This window comes from Orcinus orca, chromosome 16 (genome assembly GCF_937001465.1).
Source record: "Orcinus orca chromosome 16, mOrcOrc1.1, whole genome shotgun sequence".
In the NCBI taxonomy this organism is placed as follows: domain Eukaryota; kingdom Metazoa; phylum Chordata; class Mammalia; order Artiodactyla; family Delphinidae; genus Orcinus; species Orcinus orca.
The window spans coordinates 84,104,047-84,127,971 of record NC_064574.1 but is presented as its reverse complement, the minus strand read 5'-3'; the positions used below and the strand labels follow the sequence as shown (position 1 = coordinate 84,127,971).

The following is a 23,925-nucleotide window of genomic DNA, read 5'->3' as shown; positions in this document are numbered from 1 at the left end:
CCACATTCAGAACTAGCCTGATGACCGCCAGCAGGACAGGCCACCTCTTGGGACCACTCCCCTGACCAGGGCTAATCACATCACTAAAGACCCGAGGCTGCAGCCTCTGGCCTGGAGTCACGAGCACAAAGCCAGACCTGCGAGGTCCATGGGTTCACCTTCAGGCACAGGCGTGCGTGCCCTCCTGGCGCACTCCCCACTCCCTGGGCACCCTCCCGTGCACGCACTCCCCAGGCCCAGCTCTGCACTCAGCTGCCCCCATGCCATCCTGGGCAGCAGAGAGAGCAGAGCCCTGCCCCTGCAACCGTGCTAGCCTGGATCCCACCTGGGGGCGACAGAGGCAAGATTTACGGAGCTCACACGCTAAGCCCGCGACAGGGGCCGCTCACTCGCTCTGAAACCTGCAGAGCGAGTTGCAGACGCCACCGTGGAGACGCCCCTCCCGAAGGGTCTGAGGGTGACTCAGGGCTTTCAAAAACACAGAGGTTCAGGAAAGTTCAACCATACTTACTCTCTGCCATTTATAACAGCCGGAAGGGAGATCACATTGAAGAAAACTGTCTACCTGAGGCTGTTAAAAACACACCAGGGGATTTAAAATGGGGCCTTCGGCTATCTGAAAAGCCAGCTGCCCAAAATACCTTCCTTCTCTGAGCCTCCAAGGAAGCAAGCAAGATTGTGCTTGTTTTAAACCCATTGTTTTGGGCTTCCCTGGTGGTGCAGTGGTTAAGAATCCGCCAGCCAATGCAGGGGATACGGGTTTGAGCCCTGGTCCGGGAAGATCCCACATGCCGCGAAGCAACTAAGCCCGTGCGCCACAACTACTGAGCCTGCACTCTAGAGCCCGTGAGCCACAACTACTGAAGACCACGCGCCACAACTACTGAAGCCCACGCGCCTAGAGCCCGTGCTCCGCAACAAGAGAAGCCACCGCAATGAGCAGCCCGCGCACTGCAATGAGGAGTAGCCCCCGCTCGCCACAACTGGAGAAAGCCCAGGTGCAGCAACGAAGACCCTATGCAGCCATTAATTAAATTAATTATTTTTTAAAAAGGCACTGTTTTGGGGCTTCCCTGGTGGCGCGGTGGTTGAGAGTCCGCCTGCCGATGCAGGGGACGTGGGTTCATGCCCCGGTCCGGGAAGATCCCACATGCCGCGGAGCGGCTGGGCCCGTGAGCCATGGCCGCTGAGCCTGCGCGTCCGGAGCCTGTGCTCCGCAACGGGAGAGGCCACAACAGTGAGAGGCCTGCGTACCGCAAAAAAAAAAAAAAAGGCACTGTTTTGTTCAGAGAGAAAATACTATAAAGAAAGCGCAAAGGAGAGCACAGGGGCCTCCCACCGCATCCCACTGCCCAGCGGCTCTAACAGCCCCTCCCCCGAGCGCCGCACACGCTCCCGCCGTGCTGAGCATATTCTTTCTAGACACGTCTCAAAATGTCGGCAACCTGAGTCAGGTTTGGTGAATTTCCTTCCAGTCCTCAGGGTGTGTCCACTCCACCCCCAAAGCAACAAAACACCCAGCGACCACCTCCTCCCATGGTCCCGCCCGGCCAGCAGGGCGCCACACCTGCCTGGCCACTTCCCTAGGGGACGCAACTTAGGGAGCCCTTTAACTATCGTATGGATAAACATCACTTAATACAGCATAATCACAACTGTGCTTTGAGTTGTTTCTTCAGAATCAATTCCAGAAATAGGGCCACTGGGTCAAAATGCATGAACACTTCTACACTTGCAAAGGCAGGCCCACAAAGGGCTCGGGCAGCACTTCAGGGCCACAGCGAGAAGTCGGCCGAGCCGCCTGCCCCAACGGGCCTCGAGAACGCTGCTGCAGAGCTACCAGAGGGAAGGGGGACCGGGGAGGGACGGCCCGCTTCACGCCTGCCTGTTACCATCGTGGAGGAGCAGAGAACCGGCCTGGCCAGGAGGGCTGGGCTCCAACTCGTCACAGACACAGGCAGAGGGCACGGCAGCCGCAGCCCGCAGGACCTCAGGCCCGGCCACTGCACGGAAGACACAGAAAGGGGTGTCCTGCACAGTCACCACGCTGGCAGCAGCTCTGAGCCCGACGCCCCCCGAGTGCGTGAAGGGGGCCCCGGGGACCTTGGTCTCTGCACCTGGTCCTGCAGGTGCCGCAGAGCTGGAAGGGCTCTGGGAGGGGCCGGCTGGGGACGCAGCCTGTCAGTCATCTAAGATCTGAACACCTGCTGGGTTTGTTTCTTTGCCTGAGAAATTAGAAAAAAAATTAAAGTTGACAGCCTCTTCCTCTGCAAATAAAGGTCTTACAGAAAAGCCAAAGTCAGAAAAGCCACTCACACTATAACAACTATCTTCAAGAAGCACAGAGGGGCTTCCCTGGTGGCGCAGTGGTTGAGGGTCCGCCTGCCGATGCAGGGGACACGGGTTCGTGCCCCAGTCTGGGAAGATCCCACATGCCGCGGAGTGGCTGGGCCCGTGAGCCATGGCCGCTGAGCCTGCGCTCCGCAACGGGAGAGGCCACAACAGTGAGAGGCCCGCGTACCACAAAAAAAAAAGCACAGAGGCGGGCGGTAGCCAAGAATAAAACATCCATCAAAGGTTCACAGAACTCAGATGATGCTCTGGGCAGGCGTGTGGGGTGCGCCCTTCTCAGCTCCCCACCAAACTTGCTGGGACCCACAGGGCACCTCGAAGCAGCCTGGAATCTGCCCTCGTGCAGAGGAAGGGGGTGGGAGAGACCCTCGGTGTCAGCTGTCATGGTCCGATGTGGCCCCCAGGTCCCATGTGGGACAGGATTGTAAATCCGAGGGCCTGACCCCTGGAGCCGGTAACTCCAGTGCGAGGCTCTGTCACCAGAAAGGCCTGAAGGACAAAGGCCAGGACAAAACAGAAGACAGAGGAGCAGGTTTGGGATGTCCCCAGGGCTCCTCCCCTCCCCCACAAGACGCTGTCAGGGCCTATCCCCAGGAACGACAACACAGATTTCTCGTAGCCTTCCAGAAACACTTTATGCACGTGCCAGCAGAGAAACAGATTACGCCCCTGCTTTTGTTTGAGACACACTTTGAAAGATTCCCTTTGGCGACCCCAAGTGCTTCCTGTTCTTTTATCAGCTGCATTTCATTCCATCAACTGGAGGCATCATAATTTATTTCCCAGTCTCCTACCGATGGACACTTGGGTTGTTTTCAATCTTTTGCTAAATCGAACAGCACCGCCATGAAGAGCTCTATGTGAACCCCATGGATAAGCCCGTCCATAGAACCGAAGCCTAAAGGCGGGAGCTTAGTTGGGTCAGGCGTGTGCGTTCCGATCCACAGAGGTGGCCCACCTACCTTGGGCCACGGGCTGGTCTCTTCCCTCCACTAACACAAGCAGGCTTTGCCTGAGCGGGTGGAAAACGTTATACCGAAGTGCACCCCGGGCAGTGCAGCCCCATGGGACCAGCAGCCACGCCCCAGAAGCCCTGGGCCCCCCTGGCAGTCACCTCCTCGACCCCTACCAGAGCGGACCACTGCCTGCTTTTGAACTCTCCAGAAACAGAGTTGTTCGCTGTAATTTAGTTCCTGGTTTTCTCACGGGGGAGGCTGGGTGCTTTCTCTCAGTTAAGAATCACCTGCAACCCCTGTCCCGTGCCCTCAGACCCCCGCCTGGTTTGAACGGTGCTACTGGTCCTGTCCTCACTGCTGGGCAGGCAGGAGGCCAGGACAATCCGACCTCTGGCAGTGACAGGACCTGTAGATGGTTCTCCTAGTTCGTCATTTTCTGTAAATGATTTTTTAAAACACGCAAAGATATTCAACTTCATTCACAAAAAATATGAGTTGAAAACCACAGTAAGTGTCAACAGAACAAACAAAATATGACCTATCCACAGGCTGGAATCTCACTCGGCCTTAAAAGGAAGGGATTCTGACACCTGCTACAACATGGGCGAACCTCGAGGACATCATGCTAAGTGGAATAAAGCAGACATCATGGACAAATACTGTAGGATTCTGCTTCTGTGAGGTACCTACAGGGGTCAAGGTCACAGACAGAGAGCAGAACAGTGCTTGGCAGGAGTTGGGGGAAAGAGGAGAAGGGGGGTATTGTTTAACGCATATGGAGTTGCTGTTTGGGACGATAAAAAGGTTTTGGGTATAGACTGTGGTGATAGGTACACCACAGCATTTAATGCCACTGAACTGTATACTTACAAATGGCTAAAATGGTAACTATTATCTTATAAATGTTTTACCACAATAAAAAATTTAAAAGGAAGGAACAGAATCTGCCTTCAGAGAAATGGAGAGATGCCCAACGCTCACAACCACCCTGGTGACCTGGCGCCGCACGTCGTCCGCCCTCACCTCCCACGGGGCTGATGCCGCCAGCTGGGGACTCATGCCAGTCTTCCACAGCCCAAAGCCAGGAACACCAGGCATCACTGTCCCCAGGCCTTCGCTGGAATCAATCCTCCAAGCGACCCCTAAGAAAAGGGAGGTGTGTGAACCACGGCAGAGACAGGACGACAGAACACAGCTGCGTTTCTCGTCACAGAAAAGACAGCCACCCTACGTCGTCCTCGAGGGAGGGACCCAGGAGTGCGAAGCACGGCCTGGCGACCAGTAGGTCCCCAGGGACGTTCCGTGCTGTTGCGGTGTGAACAGCAGCAGGAGCCTGGAGCCTGACCGCAGATCCAAGCCTCGGGCCCGGCCCCAGCTCCCTGCTCAGAGCCACGGTGATTCCAGCCCCAGAGACCTCACCTGGAAAATGAGGGGCTCCAGTGACGACGGAAGAATTCCTGTTCTAGAGAACTACTCGGCGGTGGGAAGAGGCCACGTGCCCGGCAGCAGGTGCAGCCACCGCCCTCGCCCCGTCCTCGGTGGCCTGGACAGCCCTGGCCACAGGACATGCTAAGCAGTGAACATCTTCCACACTGATCAGTCGCCGGGGCTGCAGGCGCCCCTGACGTGACCCGCTGGCTGCTGCGCTGGGGCCCATGGCGCGCGGCCCGAGCCCTGCCAGCTCCCAGGCCAGCCTCTTGGGTGTCCACCACAAATGGAGCCAGAACTCGCCAGCCAGCGAGCTCTGCGTCAAGGCCAAGGATTCCCCCAGTTGAGCCTGCAGCAGCGAAACCCTGCTGGCCTGGTATTTTTCGTGACACTCCCAGATCACCATTCCAGGTAGGAAGGACAAACGGACCCCAGAGACCTGTCCCGCGCGGCAGTGAGCTGAGGATCCTAGATGGGGTCCCACTGCCCCTTTAATGCAATTACGGTGTCGGAACAGCACGCTATCTCTGTATTTTAGAATCCACTTTCAACTCTGAAGCTCCCAGTGTGCCCCAGACTTAAACAATGTATCCCTGTATCTGTAAACTTCCCTGGTTCTACACTCGCGTACAGAACACAAACACAGAGGGGTGGGGAGCACTGCATCTGGGCGGGAGGCCCTGGAGCCCAGGCGCCCATCAGCAGCACGGCTGACTGTGTCTGCTCAGGCCTGGGCTGCTGCCTCTTGGCTTCGTGGGCCCACATTCCTCGCAGTCCAGGGGGAGGGGAGGAATTTCCACATGGGCTCCAGAGACGTGACCCCGTCCAGTGGGATGCTGGGCCTAGGGGGACGGAGGACCAAGCCCGCTCCCGCCCCAGGGTCGGGGTCCTCCCGACGCTCCTGAGAAAGGGGGCTGCGGCCAGTCAACACATGTGGCCTGGAGCGGACGAGACCCCCGAGGGCGCGGCCCGGGAAGGCCCTGCCTTGTGGGAAAGTGCTCAGCCCGCTTCAGAACCAACGCGTCCTCACCCCGGATGGCTCGGCTCGGACAGGGACACGTCAAGGTGAGAGCCTTTTCCGCCCCACCATCCTGCTTCCTCGAAGTAAGCGCCTCTGCCCCTCGGACCGGGCACCGTGGGTTATTACAGGAGGTGGCAGAGGGTGGCAGAATGGCCACACTGGCCTCCAACGCCTGCTGGGCCATTTACCCTCAAGATGGGATGACCAGGACGCCCCCAAACCTCACAGAGCTGGGCTGCCTCTTTTGTCAAGGGGGGAGGAGGCACCGCCACCAGGCGATCGTAGGGGACCCTGAGCAACGCCACCAAGGCGGGCACACACAGTCGGCAGCGAGCCACCACCAGGAGACAGTGGCGCCGGGAAGCAGGGACAATGGCTGCTGGTTTACAGACAGGACACTGGGCTCAGAGAGGGAAGTGACGGGTTCAAAGTCACAGAGCAACGAGGCCAGGAGGTGAGCACGTCATGGGATCTGAGGGTGCGGGCGGGGGGGGGGGTGGTCTGACCTCAGCGGGATGCCACGTGTCACCCCGCGTACTACCAAAAGAGAAGCAAGTGAGGACACCGCCCTCACCCAGGCCAGAGTTCACGAGGCCTCGAAGGGAACTTTCAGGAATGTGAGAGTCAAAGGAAATCAAGAAAGCTCTGAAATCCCTGGGAAGGGCGCCCCACCCACTGCATGTCTGGGAGAAAGTGGACAGCAGAGGCGTGGCTGGGTGCACAGCACGGAGACGCCCAGGGCACCCCCGCGACGGGCCACAGGGCCCCTCGGTGGGTCAGGCGGTACTGACTTGGCCAGGAAGGGTGACTCAGGGTTTCTAGGAGAGACAGGAAGTGAAACAGAGAGGCTGCCTCTGCTCACTGGACAGGGTGTCCCCGAGGCCAGGTGGTCGGGGGAGCCCAATGGGAATCCAGTGAACTCAGGGCGTTCCCAGGGCAGGAGCGGGGAGGGAGGCCGGCAGGAGAGCTGCTCCCCGGAGCAGCCACAAGGCATCGCTGCTCTCAGCGGCACTGGCCCAAACGAAGTCCCGCCTGGCGCTGGGGCCACCAGAAGGGCCCAAGGTGAGGGAAGATGCAGAAGGAAGCCACTCCAAAGCCTCGCGGAGGCTGCCTGCCACCGGATGTCCGAGAAAGGTCCAGAGGCTCACGTTTCAAACTTGAAAGAGCAAAGCCAAGATCCAGAAGATAAAACAAGAGAACGAACGCTGACAGGATGCCGCTGTACACACAGCACCTCCCACGTGGGCCTGCCGTGAACTCACCTCACAAGGGAGGAACCGAGGCAGCCCATCTGAGGCCACCGCCACCCCAGAGGTCCTGGCGGTGCAGGGACCCAGAGCTGCAGGTCTTGGTGCCAAACCCACAGAGGGCACGACAACAAGAAGAATCTGCCGACGACCACCGGCTGAGACGCATCTCCACGCGGGGCAGGCATGGGAACCGAAACAAGTGCTGACCCGGGGAGAGGCAACGCCTTCCTAGGGACAGGACTGCAGACACAACACCAGCCCCGCTGGCTGAGTCACAGGAAACAGGGGGGCCTCTCAATGTCACACAGGTGAGCAAGCAGGTGCCTCAATAATCCTCTGAGCTTGAGGCAGGGAAAAGGGTGAGAAGAAAGAAACGCATCAGAAAAAGTGACAACAGGGGCTTCCCTGGTAGCGCAGTGGTTAAGAATCCTCCTGCCAATGCAGGGGGCACGGGTTCGAGCCCTGGTCCGGGAAGATCCCACATGCCACGGAGCAGCTAAGCCCGTGCACCACAACTACTGAAGCCTGCGTGCCTAGAGCCTGTGCTCCGCAACAAGAGAAGCCCCCGCTCGCCACAACTAGAGAAAGCCTGCGTGCAGCAACAAAGATCCAACGCAGCCAAAAATAAATAAATAAATAAATTTATTTTTTAAAAAAGAAAGAAAAAGTGACAACTCCAGCCTCTCCTTTTCATGCGCCCCCGGGGTGGAATGCGGGCCTGCTGTGAAGCACCGGAAGCGCCAGGCAGGCCGGTTACGGTGAGCCACGGCACCACCTGCTGGGCGCCTCGCAGAAAAGCAGCTGGGACCCCACTGCGCCGCAGCAAAGGCCTGAAGGGGACACAAACGCTGTCCTTCCAGTGCTGGGGTCCTGCTGCACCATCACCGGCCTCTTGGAGCCTCAGTTTCCCCACCTGAATGCTGGGGCTTAGGGCGTGTAGCTCAAAGGGCTTTTGGAGGTGAGAACAACAGAGACAGTACACAGTACCGGCACCAAGGGAGCACTGGTGAAGAGGCACTAGCGTGGCCCCTGGCATCCAGGACAGGGCCCAAAGCAGGAGCTGGAAGAATGTTGGCTGGAGGAGCCCACAAAGGGGGCCACGCTCCAACACGCACAGGGCTCCCAGCACCTCAGCCGGCACCAGACGCTCAGCGGGTACCCGCCACGGCCCAGGCCTGTGCCAGGGCTGGGACACAGGGAACAGAGGGGCTGGCACAGCTTCCGCCCAGGAAGTCCACTTAACCAACGCCAGCCTCAGGCCTGGTCTCGAATACCGTGCACCGAGCACCCAGAAGGAAAAAAGAGCTATTGCACGCTGGCCCTCAAAAAACTCATTGTCTAACAGGAGATGCAAAGAACGCAATAATTTTGGGGGGAGAGTGCTATGCGCCCTAGGAAAGGGGCAGGTGTGTGCTGTCTGAGAGGCCAGAGGAGGGAGCTCCCAGCCCAGTGAGAGGCTGCACTGGCGTGGGCACCGAACACAGGCCCCAAGGACAGGAGCAGGCTGCCGGCAGGAAGAGGCTGGCAGACAGGGACCTCGCGAGCAGAACCAAGAGTGAGCACAAGACTCCCAGGGCAGCGACCCACACCTAGTGCCAAGTCCGATCAACTGGCCTGGAGCCCTGTGCTGAGATAGATTCTGAGGGTCAGAACGACAGAGCAGCTCCATCAGCCAACAGCGCCCATGAGGGATGCTCCCACCCTCTCCATCACAAGCGCAGCTCTTCTGAACTGCCTGGTGACCTCAGATGTCCTCCACTTTGCAGAAGGCTCCTGCGTGTACACACAGTGGGAAAACCAGCAATGCCCAAAGCTGGTCCCCCCACTGCAGGAAGTCACCCCTCAAGGCTGAGAAGTGACCGAATCCTACACGGGTCTCGGAGCCCCTGGAGCAGAACTCATCCAGCAGGGAGGTGTCAGCTCCCAGGAGAGGAGCCCCCGTGAATGTGACCTACTGCAGGTCTGCGAGGGTGAAGAGGACCAATGTTCCTCCCGGCCGCTTCAAGGGCAGAGGCAGGCAGAGCAACAATGACGTCACGATCGCCACGCCCGAGAAAAGCAGGCTCCCCTCCTCACACACCCATCGCCAGCCCAGTGGGCAGAGAGCAGGAGGGAGAGAGCGCTGGGTGGAGCGGCCACACCACCTGCCCGGCACCCTGTCTTCCAAACAGCTACCGTCTGTCCCAGAGTCCACGTGCCTGGGCGCCGTACAGCCTGTATCCCGTTTAGCCCACCAGCTAAATTTAGCATCAGCTCAATCGCAGAAAACGGGGACACCGAGGGGTGGATACACGACGGTGAGCGGTGAGCGGGCCCCTTCCCCAGGTTCCCCAGCCGGGAAAACCCAGGCCGAAGTGAAGGAGAGTCAAGAGTACACAGAGTTAGCCGTGTCGGCCAGACCAGAATCACCACGACGTCCTGTAACGGACAGCGAACGGCATAACAAATAACTACGTGCAGCTTTATTGAATGACACAAAAGACACCCATGATGCAGTGTTAACTCAAAACAATCAGAGCACAAAGCCATTCGATGACTCCAGCCTGGATGTGCTGGCCATGCCAGCCGGTGGAGTCAAGGGGATTCGCACTTGAAAACAGCTGGAGGCGTAGAGTCTAAATTTTTTTTTTAATATTTAGTTAGTTAGTTGCGGCATGCGAACTCCTAGTTGCGGCATGTGGGATCCAGCTCCCCGACCAGGGATCGAACCCGGGCCCCCTACATTGGGAGTGCGGAGTCTCAGCCACTGGACCACCAGGGAAGTCCCTGAATTTTTAGAGATACTATAAACACCAGGGAGGGGAAAACCTCAGCTAGGATTCCTCCCGGGACGCTCAACAGCAAACCACAAGGACAGGGGGCCACCACGAGGACTGTCCGGCAGGGTGACCGGAGCCCTGTGACTCCGGAGACCCCCTGGCGAGGGCACTTCTGTAACTCTGTGACCAGCTGGGCCTCCTCGTGGTCATGTCCCGCCACCCGAGGGACATGGAAAGCTGGGAGAGGAAGGCTGCGACGCTCTAGGCCGTGCCTCAACGAGGCGGCCACCCTCAGCGCTCCGCCAGGGGCACCGCTGGCATGGGCGGATTTCCGCTCCAGAGGCTCTAAGCGCTTCACGCCCCTAGCGACCTGCTCAGCTCACATCCCCCCCAGGAAGCGCCGCTCCAGGCCTGCACTCCAATCCTGGGCACTTATCTAAGTGCTAGCTGGACCAACCATCAAACTCCAGGACTCACCCACTAGGGGAACGCGGGGCCTGGTTTGCGGGGAGCAGCAGAGGCAAGGCCACACGCCTTCCGCGAAGGCCCCTGACGGAGGGCAAAGGGCGGGGAGCGCTGCCCCGGAAGGAGGGAAAATTGCTTTAAACCCTCTGCCTTTTAATCCCCACAACCACTCGAGCAACTGCTGCCCCTCAATGCAAACAAAGCGCAGAGACACGGGAAACTCAGTCAAATCTGCCTCGGTTCACAGAAGCAAGGTGGAATGGAGGTCCCGTCGCGAATGTGCTCGACGCCACTGAACTGCACACCTTGAAACGTCTAAAATAGTAAACTGTAGATTATGTGTATTAAAAGGTCTTCAAAAAATACCATCTCCTCTTATTAAGAAAAATAGACCTTGGCATCTCAAAGGACGTCAGCAGAGCTGGCCAGCGGCGCACGGCCATCAGCCCTCACTACGGTTGACTCCAGATGAGCCATCTGAGGTCAACCTGAGACAGAGGTAAGTGACCTGATATCAGGGAACTGCAGTCAATTATTCGGAGACATAAGTTCCACCCCCTCCCCGACTTCTCCAGTGTGAGTTGGAAGGCTCAGAAATCCCAAGGGTCTCTGCACTTGACATCAGCGGCCCTCACACAGGCCGCCTTGGACCAGGAGAAGCTCCAGAGCACTGCAGAGGCACACAGGTGAGAGAAGTCACAGAATGTGGAGGAGCCCGCCCGAGTGGACCCTGCGGACACCACCTCACTGAACTGCTTCCCTACAGATCTCAGGCAAAGCCAAGTCACCACCTCCTGCTGGACAGACAGTAAATACTCACTTGACCAAAGGTATCTGGCAACTCGCTCAGTTAACGCCCAGCGGGACCTGCATTTACAGGAAGTCTTTGAACCTTCTGCACACGCAGCAGTCAAGTTCACGTCTGGCAGTCGCCAGGGAGATTCCCCATAGCCATCACTCAAACCCCACGGAGCTGTATTTTGCACACGAACCAAGAGGCTTTGCTGCCTAGGTTCTCAGACCAAGGCACAGGAGAGGTGGCAGATTTAAGAGGAAGCTTAGGGTATACGGGGGCCAGTGCGGGATGGCATTAAACCCACAGCCGTAACCTGAATCAACAGTGAACACAGTGGGCAGGGAAAGCCGGGAGGACAGAAGCAGCCTCAGGACTCGAGGCCAGGGGCCCACGACAGGCGCCAGCACAGGCGGCCGCAGCACAGGCTCGCTGGTCCCAAGTCCCCCACCCCCTCCCGAAAGGAACCCCACAGTAGAGTCCCCAAGGGATGTGAAGAGATGGTCACAAACGAGGAGACGATACCGGGCAATTAGCACATCAAGCGATGCTCCTTGGAAACAGACGCGACACAAGCTCACACGGCAGGACGACATGCTCACCCAGTAGCCCCGGGAGAGTCTGGCAGTGTCTCGCATGAGCAAGGACGTGGGCCAAGAACACTCACGCCCACAGGGAAGCCGGGCTTAGGAGAACAGTCCTGGAGAGCAAGCAACTGGGCAATCTCCCGAACACACCCTACAGGGCCGCTTCTAGGGACCTGCGCAGCTGCACCCAGGAAAGCCCGCACGAGGATATTCACTAGAGCAGAGAAACAGTGGAAACCACCAGGATCTCCCTCAACAGAACAGACACACGGCATGATGAATCCGCGTGGGGGGCTGCCACACACAGCGCTTAGCAGGAACACACTAGCTCCACGGGAGCCACACATGGCAGATCTCAAAACAATGTTGGGTGGACAACACAGGCTGCACACCCAGGTGCAACATTACACATTCAGGGACGCTGGGAACACAGGGAAACAAAACAGTGCTTCTCGTGGATACTTGGATGGACTTCTAAAATTTAAAAAGTAAACTCATACTGGAGGTTCAGGGAGCCAAAGTGGCTTTATTTTAATCAATATATGATGATCCTTCATTTCTATCTTTTAAGTCTCTCAAATGTCAAAACAATACAGAAAAAGCCAGACGCAAAGGACAAATGCTGTATGGTTATACTTATAGGAGGTCCCTGGAGTAGAGACAGGAAGTAGAAGGGTGGGCACCAGGGGCTGGGGGAGGGGGAGGGGGGTTAATGTTTAATGCGGACAGAGTTTCAGTTCAGAATAGTGAAAACACTTAAAATGGAAAAAAACCAAAACAGTTAAAATGGTAAATTTTGTTATGCGTACTTTACCAGGATTTCTTTTTAACGCAGGGCTGTAAAAAGAATGAGCAACAGCTGGATGAACTGAGACATTATTAAGTGAAAAAGCAAACTGAGTATAAGAAAGGGGATTGGGAGAACATTTGTGTGCCTGCTAATCCCACAAAAGAGACACAGGAAGGGTAACTGAGAACCGGGAACATCTGCCTCTGGGTACGGGGGGTGGGGACAATGCGGGGGGGTGGGGACAGGAGGAGGCTGAAGGGTGGCCCTCACAAGAGTCCTGACCCTCCGACTTCAGTAAGGCTTCGAACACCAGAAAAACAAGGAAGCAAGCCACGCACGATGTGGGGTGAACGCAAAGTGGAGTCCGAGGCAGTGGGAGCGAGGAACATGGCCAGGCTGAGGGAGACGGGAAGAGGCCGGCCCCAGGTCGTTCGAAGACGGTGTTTGATGGGGCGACCCAGGTGCCACCCCCCAGGAGCAGAGCAGCTGCCCCACGCGCACACCGAGGGGACGGGACAAATCAGCAAACACAGCTCAGGGAATGGAGAGCCAGGCCGTCTGCTGCTGAAGGGAGAGGCTGCGAGGAAAGAGGGGGGCAAAGTGTGATGAGCCCTGTGATGCAGGGTTGGAATCAGACGCGTAGGATGAACGCGCTGTTTTCAACAGAAACGCGGACACCTGGCCAGTGCCCTCCAAGTGTCGAGGTCACGAAAGCCAGGGAACGGCTGCGCCCGTCACAGCCTAGAAGGCCGAGGAGACCAGGCATGGCGAGGGCTCTGAAGCGAGTCCCGCACAGAACAAGGACGAGATGGGGAAGCGGACGGGATGCTAAGGGCTGCAGGTGACTCGCAGCACCATGCACATTCCCGCCTCTGACAGCTGTGCCAGGGGAACACATGAGGGGCTGGATGGGGAAGAGGGTCCTGCCACGCGCGAGGGAGAGGGGCTCCCACTACGCAGAACGCTGAGCCCGGGGCAGAGAAAAGGCCAGGGGGCTCACTGCATCACCGCCCAGCACTTTCTAACTCTGAGAAACAACCTCTGGCCCCCAGGGAAGCCTAGGGAGGAACAGCGCCCGAGCCCCCGCGACGCGCACTCACCTGCGGAGGAGGGACTGCTGCAGGCTCCGGCAGGTGCTGAGCGACTCGCCGGTGAACAGGTGGCACACGACCACATGCAGACAGCGCGCCATGAAGGCCAGCACGGCCTCGGGCTGTAGGGTGCCACTGCGGGACACCAGGCACAGGCGCTGCAACGCAGAGCACTGGCTCAGCGCCTGGAAGAACTGGGCGTTGGCGCTGAAGTAGGGCTGCTCCAGCCTGCAGGGAGAGAGGACGGACAGCGTGAGATCGCGGAGATGGACGCACGCTGAGCGGGGCTCCTGGTCCAGGGCCCAGACTGGCTGCCCCCAGGCCCATCCACACCACAGCCCCCAGGGGTGCCGGGTGAGGACTCAGACCCCTGGGGTCTCCCTTGGTGATCCTGATCTGGGGGGAGACCCTGCAGGCCCGACGCAACCAGATGCCCACAGACCCAGCCAAGTTGCTTCGTTCGCCGCTCTGACTGCTCGGTGAGCCTACAGACCCAGAAGAGCGCGTGGCAATTGAATCGGTCCCCCAAAAGATCTGTTGCATTCCTAATCCTTGGTACCTGCACACATGGCCTTATTTGGAAGCAGGGTCTTTGCTGACTAAGATGAAGTCACATGGGACTGGGGTGGGTCCAGTGACCGGTTCCTTAGATGCATTGTGACGGCACAGCAACACAGGAACACGCAGGGAGCTCGGGGCTGGAGTGACACATCCACAAGCCAAGGAACACCTCGCACTGCCAGCAGCCGCCGGAAGCTAGGGGACAGGCCTGGAACAGGCCCCCACCCAGAGCTTCCAGAAGGAACCATCCTGCCGACACCTTGACCGGGGACTTCTGACCTCTTAACTATGAGAGGGTGACTGTCTGTTGTTTTAAGCCACCCAGTTGGTGGTCATTTGTCAGGGCAGCCCCAGAACACTAGCACAGAAGCCAGGGAGAGGAAGCTGGAGCATGAACAGAGCACGGAGATCGTTTCGCAATAAATCACACAGAAAGACCAAGACAGTCCCATGGACAGAGGTCAAAGTGGATCCTGTTTACCCAAAATCCTCCCACAAGAAAATACAAGAAAACCTATTAACAAGGGTTATCCCTGGAGATGAGCACCAGACTCGGGAACCGTCCTTATTTTATAGCACTCAGCGGTACCTCGGTCCTTCTCAGACAGGTACGTGCCTCACTTGACGCTTCTAAAACCATTCTGACTGCTGCGCAGAGTCCCGGTTACCCGGCCAGAGCCGCTTCAAGGCGGGCGGCACGAGCGGGAGAGGCCAGGCAGAGATTTCCACCCAAAGCAGGCAGAAGGCACACAGGCACCGCAGCGGGCGGGAGAAGGGCTTCACGGATGATGGAGATCTCGGCACGTGTGCAGGAAACTGCAGTTCAGGGGCTATGTCTGAACCCGATGGCTGAAAAGGAGGACGCTTCAAAGGGTGGCCACTGGGCACCCAGCAAGGCTCTCTCTCAACGAGCCACGAAGGCCTCTGATGGACATCGTGCCAGCCACGTGGGGCCTCAGCCCTCCGAGCAAGCTGGCCGGCCCGGGAGGACAGCGCTCTGCCAGGCTGCGCCCGAGCTGTGGAAGCAGGGCCTCAGGTCGGGGTGACGCTGTCCCCTGAGGCTGGCCACCCCCAAGGCCCAGGCACTGCACAAATCGCTCCCTGCACAAACACGGCGTCTTGCCCGGGACTGTGGGTCTCTCCGAGCCTCAGCTCTGCCCAAGGGACAGCCACTGGCCCTCCAGGTGGGCCGGGGCAGCTGGCAAGACCCCCATCTCCGTGCGAGACCCACAGGGAACCCCGAGAGGCCTGTCTCTCCCCGTAAACTGACGAGGCCGAGTGGGTGACTTCCTGGGACGCCCCTGAGAGGCTCGTCTGCAGCTGTAGAATCTCATCATCAAAGGAGAGAAGCTTCTGGGGTGAGTGGAACGGCCCTCCCCCATCCCCGAGAGGCGGTGGGCCTGCAGTGGGGACAGAGTCACCACCACCACCGCCCCCCCAGGCGGAAGGAGAGCCCAAGCGCTCTGGACGCAGCGACGTCCCAGCTGAGGCTGACCTGGACGAGGGTGAGGGGCCGTCCACAGGCCCAAACGAGAGCCACGTGGGCCTCGGACACAGCCTCCACAGCCCTGACACCTGGGGATGCTGACAAGTCACAGGACGGGTGAGGGGTTTTAAAATCAAGTCTGCGGGGCTTCCCTGGTGGCGCAGTGGTTGAGAATCTGCCTGCTAACGCAGGGGACACAGGTTCGAGCCCTGGTCTGGGAGGATCCCACATGCCGCGGGGCAACTAGGCCCGTGAGCCACAACTACTGAGCCTGCGCGTCTGGAGCCTGTGCTCCGCAACAAGAGAGGCCGCGATAGCGAAGAGGCCCGCGCACCGCGATGAAGAGTGGCCCCCGCTTGCCTCAACTAGAGAAAGCCCTCGCACAGAAACGAAGACCCAACACAGCCAAAAATAAATATAAAAATAAATAAATAAATAAAAGATTACTATTAATTAAAAAAAAAAATCAAGTCTGCGGTGACGGCACGTCTGTTCGGAGCCATCCGGTACGGGAGCCACCAGTCACTGAAATGCAGCAGCGAGACTGCGTTTTTATTTTAATTACACGTAAGCAGAAGTTCTAGCAAGCTCCTAAAACTGTGGGGGGAACGCAGGTCTCTCTGGGGTATGATTCTGAAAAGCCTCACCCCATCGAGGGTTCCGGGTGCAGCAGGAAGGAAGCCCCCGGGCAGGGCTGCTCAGGCACAAACACCAGGGAAAGGGCTCCCCAAGGGCTGCAGTGCTCAGCGATGCCTCACCCGCTGGACGCCACTGAATGAATTCCATCCCTAAAGAAACCGGGAAGAAGTGAGGGAGCCACGAGCCGGGCCTCTCAGAGCTGTGGGCCACGAGCCCCCGAACCCCCTGGGCCCATAGAGTAAGCAAGTGCATCTCGCCCACGGGTGTGAATGTTCCAAGAAGCTTATGTCTCTTAAGAAAATGTCTGAACATATTATTTGGTTCTATCTTTTTAAAAGATCCTAAGGTAAGCATACTGTGCAGATCTGGAAGTGCGAAAACTGGAGGGGGGAGAAAAGCCCTGACCCACGAGTCGTCCCTGCAGCAGTGAGGAAGCTGGACCGCGGGCGGCGGGAAGGACAGGCCTGCGGCACCTCGGTCACTAGGTGGCGATGCGGGTCTGCGCTACCTGCTGGGGATCTCAAGCAGACAGAGGGGAGAGAGAGAGGGAGCTGCGTACTACACGCTTTTGAACCTATTTTTCGGCCTGCCAGCCACTCCAGATTCCTCCCCCTGAAGGAAGCCCCCGTCACGGGTGCTCAGGGCGGGCAGGCCTCGTGGGGCGGGCGAGGCTGGCACATCCACACCGTGCCCCGCTCCTCCGGGCAGTGGGCTGGCAGAGCTAACCTGACTCGAGGGACGGGCAGTGTCTTTGCTCAGGGCAGAGGAAGAGGGGCGCCTCTGTGACTGGCTTCGCCCTGGGGGGCGGGCCTCAGGCTTCCGACCTCAAAGGGTCTGGCCTCCGATGCTTGCTCTCCGAGAGGCTCTGTGGGCACAGACCGGCGCTCGGGCCGCCCCTCATCTGCCTGTCCACCTCTCAGGCCCCCCTCCGAGCAGCGCCCAGGCCTGGAGGGTTGCCCTGCCATAGCCTCCAGGGCCTGGCTCCAAGAAGCCCTCTCGCTTACGCCCAGACGCCGCCCCAGTTCCAAGGTCAGGGGCAGCCCAGGGTGACTCAGGGTGACGTTCTCCCTTCCCCTCTCCACCAGGCAGGGCTTCACCAGGTGCCCTGCTCTGCCCAGCTTGGCATCCTCCCGCTGGCGAGGTACACCACAAATCCAGAGCCTGTGAGGCCCCAGCGGGACGACGTGTTCCGGCAGGAGCGGCCCTGGCCCCAGCTGGCAAAGAGCTGCAGCTCACAGACCTCGCTGGTGGGGACGGCGGAGGCCAACCAGGGAAGTGCGGAAGCTGTCCGGGAGGCCGCCCTGGGAGCGGTGTGACAGGCAGGCACCATCTGCTCCTTTCCCTCCATCCCCCCGGGCTCCGCTTGCCACAGAAGGCAGGAATCCAGAGGAACGGGGCCATTTGGCCAAGTTCTAGAAACTGGTGTTTGTTCCGAACAGGCAGTACCCAGCTCCGATGAGGTGTGGGCTCAGCAGCCGCGCGCACAGAAAGTCCATTATGAGAGGCGGTCAGGTCCTCAGGTCGGCCCACAAAACCCACACTGCTCACACGGCCCTGCCCCGGGGGAAGGTCTGGGCCACAGGGATCACGTCCGAGGCCCCAGAAGTCACTTGGTGACCACTAAACACCAGGTTACCCCATTTGACATCCAGCGACCCTACGAGACAGGACCCGCTCCCAGCTGCCCACAGACCAGCCGTGTCTCCTGAGCAAGTTCATTAACCTTCTGGGCCCCACTTTCCTCATCTGCAAAATGGGACAATAATATCGACACTCCCAAGGTTGTTAAAACGTCAAAGACCTGTAAGCACGGGGAGAGCACGTGGCGGACGTACAAATACAAGCCAATGGGGGCAGCCAGTCTGCAGCAGCCTAAAGGGCAGTCTCTCCCTTCAGCTTCCAGAACATCCCCACCCCCACCTCCTCTCCCCGACAGCTCCTACCAAGTCCTCATCCTCCTGACCAGATCCTGTTGGGCGGTCTCTGCAGTGCAAGCGCCAGCTGGGGGACCTGGGGGACGGTCCTCCTCTCTGGGGGTTGGGGGGGAGGGCCGGGGGGCGTCCAGGCTTCTCCAACCCACACGTGTGCAGCCTCACCCCTGCCTTCCTCTCTCAGCCACGTGGCAGCCACGTCAGCTCAACGGCTCAGGCCAGAAGCCCTGGCACCGCCTGGACCCCCCTAGCCTCAGCACCCATCCCATGCACCCAATCAATCAGCAGATTCCCCGTGAAGTCAGAAGCTGGCTATTTCTGGCCATGCCCCAACCCCCGTTCTCGCCTGGCTGCTCCCTGCATGTCTGACGTGCCCCTGACGGTGGCCCTGCCGCTGCCCCCAGGCCACTTGCGGCACAGCAGCGAGACCTGCCCTGCTTCCATTCTGGCTCCTGAGACCCTGGCACACCCATCTCGGGCCCTGCGCTCTCAGCTCTGTCCAACAGAACCTTCTGGGCAGAGGGGAGTGTCTGTATGTGCTCTGTCCAGCACAGTGGCCACCAGCACACGTGGTTACTAAGCACCTGAGACACGGCTGATGCCACCAAGGAACTCGATGCTTGGTTTCATCTCATTTTAGTTCATGTAAACGTAAGTCACCCTGTGGGCCGTGGATACCGTACCGGCTGATGTGACTCTACCTGCCTGGCCCGGAGCACTCTTCCCCCAGGTTCTGCTTTCTAACTCACCTCCCTGGGTTCTCTGCTCAAAGCTCACCTCCTTCATGAAATGTACCCCAAATGCCATCCCTGCACCCAGGCATCCCTCGCCCTGCTCTGCTTCTCCTCCCCGGCGTCTGTTACCGTCTAACATACCGTACGCTTCCTTTACGTTGACTGTTGGTCTGTTTTCCCCACTAAAACGTAAGCTCCCCGAGGACAAGGATCTTTGTTCTGTTCAGTGTCCTGGGTGCCTGGAACAGTGCCTGGCATAAGAGATGCTCATGTATTTGCTGAATGGATGAAGAACCATAACGTGTATTATAAGTGCCAAGTCCTGTTCTAAGTGTCTTATAAGGATGAATCCCTTTGGTCTGAACAGCCCCACTTTACTGAACAAGGTCCTGGGCACAGACAGCCCAAGGTCCACCCAGGCCTTCTGACTCTAAGGCCCCTGCCGTGGGTCCTGCCTGCCTCCACCCAAGGCTAGGGTCTATCTCCTGGACGAGGAGATGCAGGGACATGGGACCAGCTTGGACACCACGCCCACTCCTCACTCCTCCAGGCAGAGCAGCCCTGAAGGGGCCAAGCACAGGCCTCGTGCAGGGAATCCAGCAGCCCGGGTGAGCTGGGAGCACCTGCCGTCTCCAGGTGGCCATGCAGGCAGCAGACATTTGATATGACACTGTGGGACTTCCCTGGTGGCGCAGTGGTTAAGAATCCGCCTGCCAGTGCAGGGGACACGGGTTTGAGCCCTGGTCCGGGAAGATCTCACATGCCGTGGAGCAACTAAGCCCATGTGTCACAACTACTGAGCTTGCGCTCTAGAGCCCGCGAGCCACAACTACTGAGCCCGCGTGCCACAACTACTGAAGCCTGCGTGCTTAGAGCCCGTGCTCCGCAACAAGAGAAGCCACCGCAATGAGAAGCCCGCACACCGCGACGAAGAGTAGCCCCCGCTCACCGCAACTAGAAAGAAAGCCTGTACACAGCAATGAAGACCCAACGCAGCCAAAATTAATTAATTAATTAATTTTAAAATATGACACTGTGGACCTGAGGCAGAAAGGATGTTGGAGAGAGAAGGCCAGTTTTCATTACCTGCCTTGAAGCACTGTGACTTTTTATTTTATCTTATTTTTATTTTTTTGGCCGCATCGCGCAGGCACATGGGATCTTAGTTCCTCAACCAGGGATTGAACCCGCACCCCCTGCAGTGGAAGCGTGGAGTCTTAACCACTGGACCACCAGGGAAGCCCTGTGACTTTTTTTTTTTTTTTTTGCCCTGTGACTTTTTAAACTACGTGAATGTATAAGTTTATTTTACTTTCACTGATTTCTCTATTGATCAAACACTCCTCAATAACGAGCACGTGGTTTGACCACAGCGTGGTTAGAAAAGGCGCCAGGTTTAAGAGGGTAGCAAGAAAGCCAAAACACTGAGGACAAAAATGACAGATCCAGAAATACTCTCTGGTTCTGAGTTTAGTTAAATTAGAACTCAAATGCTCCCTCAGGCTCCCCGAACTAAGGGACATTCAATTCCTGATCACGAGAATCCAACAGGGTAACAGGACAGCAGACCTGGTGGTTTTTCGTTTGTTGGATGTATTTTGTGGTCCACCTGCAGCTTCAAGTTACGCATGGCCCACTGACCACTCACTTCACAACAGTCCTTCTGGAAAGGCCACTGATGTGACAGTGAAGGCACAGGAGGGGACAAGGTGGGAGGAGGCACTGGATGGAGATGAACCAGTGAAAAGGGACGGAGCTGAGAGCGATCTGGGCAAGAGGGGCAGCATCGTCTGAGATGGCAGCCAGGCTCACCCTGTGAAGGGCGAGGGGCAGGGGCTGTGGCCAGGGCCCCTCCCCACTCACTCACAGGTGGCGCCCCGCCCCACAGGGCAGGAGGGGGCCAAGCCACGTGGGAGGCCAGGCTTGGACCCCGGGCCGCAGCCCTCACGCTGGCAGGGACTGGGCAGGGGGCCCGCAGCGTGTGTTGCCCTGGGGGTGGCAGGCAGCCTGGCAGAGAAGCTCTGGGAGGCTCCAGGGCTGGGGCAGCAAAGCTCCACCTCAAATCCGGTTCATTTCCTGCCTTCTACGGGGAGAGTGGAGGTCCGAAAAGGACACGCTTGTCTCCATTTTGTGTGGCTCGGGGGCCCAGGTCGAGCACTGGACTTCGATGACCCGGGCGGACCTCAGCTCCTCCCTCAGGCGTCCGCTGCCGCTCCATGAAGCAGGAACGACGAAGGGCCTAGTGAGGAGATCAAGCCAGACAGCGCCACAGAGCCCCCAGCCTGGTGCCCGGCCCGCAGCGAAGACACACAGCGAGTGCTCACTGGTGCGGCGATGACGACACGCGCGCATCCCCGTGCCCCAATGCCGCCCTCACCCGGCTGCCCCACCAGCTCCAGCCTCATGGAGACCAAGCCCAGCGGCCACTCCCTACCCCACCCGAAGCCCTCTCAGAGCTGAGGCCTGAGGCCACCACGACGTTTAGGAAACTGCAGTTTTTCAAGATCAGATCTGTAGACATTTTCAAATCCGGCTCAGGTTAACAAAGGCTGGCCGTCTAAATGCTGGGCCCTCACGAGAACAGCCTTCACTCTACAGCACGAGTCGCCGGGGATCACTCCGCTTCGGGGCCCAGGAAATCGCCAGTGGCCCTCCGACAACTGCCTGGGTGGGGGGAGCCCTGCCGAGGTCCGTGGGTCCCACCCCCCCGCACTCTCCAGGGGCGGCCCCTCAGGTCAGCCCGGCCGTCCTGCTCCGGGCACCGCCACATCTCAACAGTGTGCAGCGCCCTTCTGAGCCCGCCTCTCCATCTCCCCTCCCCCGCCTGGCCCCTCCAGTCCAGGTGGGAGGCCAGAGGGACGTCTCCAAGCTGGAACCTGACCCCTCCCTCTGCGGGCCGAAGTCCTTCAGCACCTTCGCCTCACCGATGCCCCCGTGCCCCCGAGCAGAATCATCTGGCTTCGGAGCGCGCTGCTTGTTCGTAAGCCTCTGGGGCTTCTACACACGCTGCCTTCTTTCCCAGAAAGCCTTGCGCCTGCACCTCCTGGCTAACCCCGACTCATCCTTCGAGAGTCGCAAAGCTAGGCTCCACTCCCGGCCCCCCACTTACCAGCTCCATTATCTGGCAAGAACAGCGTCCACCTCGTGGGACGGGCACGAGGACTAATAAGATCAAGTACGCAGCAGCGTCCTAGAGCCCAGGCAACGAGGACGACGTGCCAGGCTCGGGCGGCACTGCCTCCTGCACACCCTCCCTGGGCACCGCCAACTGCCGCTTCCCGAGCCCCCGCGCCCCCCGAGCCCCACCACTGCGCACGGTCCCTTGTCAGCACCCCCCCAAGACCCTCAGACCCTGAAGGACAGGCCTGCACCCCGCTCGCCTCGGCAGGCGCGCGGCGGGTACGCCAACACTGCCGAGCAGAAGGCCGTGCGCCCCTCCGGCCTCCCCACGGGGCCGGCAGAGGCGCGGCGGGGCGGCCGGGTGCCCTCACCTGAGGTCCTTCAGCCGCTTGCAGTGCTTCAGCATGTCCGCGAGGGCCGAAGTGTAGGCCACCTTGCCCATCGTGCCCAGGTGGGCCAGGGACAGGGACTGGAGCTGCTGGCACTGGACGCCGATGCTGACCAGCCCGGAGCCTGTCAGGATGCTGGGCAGCTGGGCCAGCGTCAGGTGCCTCAGGAAGGCCAGCTGGCCGATGGCGGCCACCTCCGAGTCCCCCACGCTCTGTGCCCGGCCGCAGGGGGGGAGCGAGTTGCGGATGGCGGGCTCGTTGCGCGGCATGGCAGACGAGAAGTTGGACCCAATCAGCTCGAGGCGGTCCAGGAAGGGCACGCTCTTCAGCAGCGACCAGAACACAGAGGACGGCAGGGGGCCCGCCTGCCCGGAGAAAGGGTCGGGGCCGGACGGCACGCCGATGCGGACCTTCTTGCCGAAGCCGCGGGGCACAGCGTGCGTGGCAGGCTGGACGGGCGCGCGGTCGGCCCGTGGCGCCGAGTCAGCGACGGCGCAGACGGGCAGCGACAGGGAGCGCAGGTGGCAGAGCCGTGCCAGCAGCTGGCACAGGTGCCGGCCGGGGCCCTCGGGGCTGTGGTGGTGGGCAGCCGAGAGGTTGAGGTGTCGCAGGTTGCCGCAGGCTGCCACCAGCGTCTCCAGGATGCCACTATCGATGTCGTCCTCTGCCTTGCGCAGCAGGGAGTCGGGCGCCAGGCAGTGCGCACAGCCGCTGAGGTTCAGGCCAGCCAGGCTCCGGAGGTCCCTGCCGCCGTCGATGACGCGCCGGATCAGGTGGCCGCCGGACAGGGCACAGCGGCTGAAGCTGAAGTAGAAGGGGCTGCTGAACTTCATGTGCTGGAGGAGGGCCGAGCCGTTGAGCCAGGACTTGGGCAGCTGCAGCGCGTCCAGCGCCACGTTGCGGGCCATGGACTCCAGGAGGTTCTTGGTGGCCCCGCTCTCAGCAAAGCTGCCGGGCACGGAGATGAGGAAGGCGTGCAGGTTCTCGGGCGTGCGGTCGCTGAGCACAGCCAGGTAAAGGCGCACCACCTCCTGGTTGATGTAGCCGGGGGCCAGGCGGGCGTAGAAGACACGCAGGTGCTGATAGCGCGGCACGTTGCTCTGGCCCACCATGAGCTGGCCCGAGAGCACGGCGCCCTCGCGCGTGCGGTCCAGGATCTCGAAGTACAGCAGCAGCTTCTCGAGGCTGGTACAGCAGGGCACCACGCCGTACGAGGGCGTGTACAGCGTCTGCTTGAGCTCCCGCACACGGCTCAGCGTGGCCTTGCACTCACCGCTCAGCTGGCTGGCGTCGAAGCCGGGGCTCACGTCAATGGCCAGGGAGCGCAGGCGCTGCAGGGCCGACAGAACCTTGGAGAGGCGCAGGGAGGTCAGGTGGCAGCCCGAGAGGTTCACCTTCACCAGGCCGCGGCAGCGGGCCACGTGCTCCACCGTGCTGCCCGACAGCCAGTAGCAGCCGGCCATGCTGAGCTGCTGGATCTCCCAGCCGATCTCCGTCACCAGCTGCTTCACCTTGTCCTCGCTGGCCTGTGGGTGGGCGGAGGGGGGGAGAGAGGGGTTGCAGGCACCGGCGT

The 23,925-nt window shown here is 59.6% G+C and overlaps 1 protein-coding gene across 3 annotated transcripts in view; it reads right to left on the bottom strand.

Annotated features, from left to right (window-relative positions):
- FBXL18 (F-box and leucine rich repeat protein 18) overlaps nucleotides 1–23,925 on the bottom strand; it is a 45,514-nt gene that overhangs the window by 11,720 nt on the left and 9,869 nt on the right. For all 3 annotated transcript variants that reach the window (XM_033426637.2, XM_004268957.4, XM_033426640.2), the window contains 2 exons: nucleotides 22,335–23,878; nucleotides 13,502–13,720 (listed from right to left, as the gene is read on the bottom strand). In XM_033426637.2, the coding sequence (XP_033282528.1) occupies nucleotides 13,502–13,720; nucleotides 22,335–23,878 (1,763 nt within the window). The remainder of the gene's footprint in view (nucleotides 1–13,501; nucleotides 13,721–22,334; nucleotides 23,879–23,925) is intronic.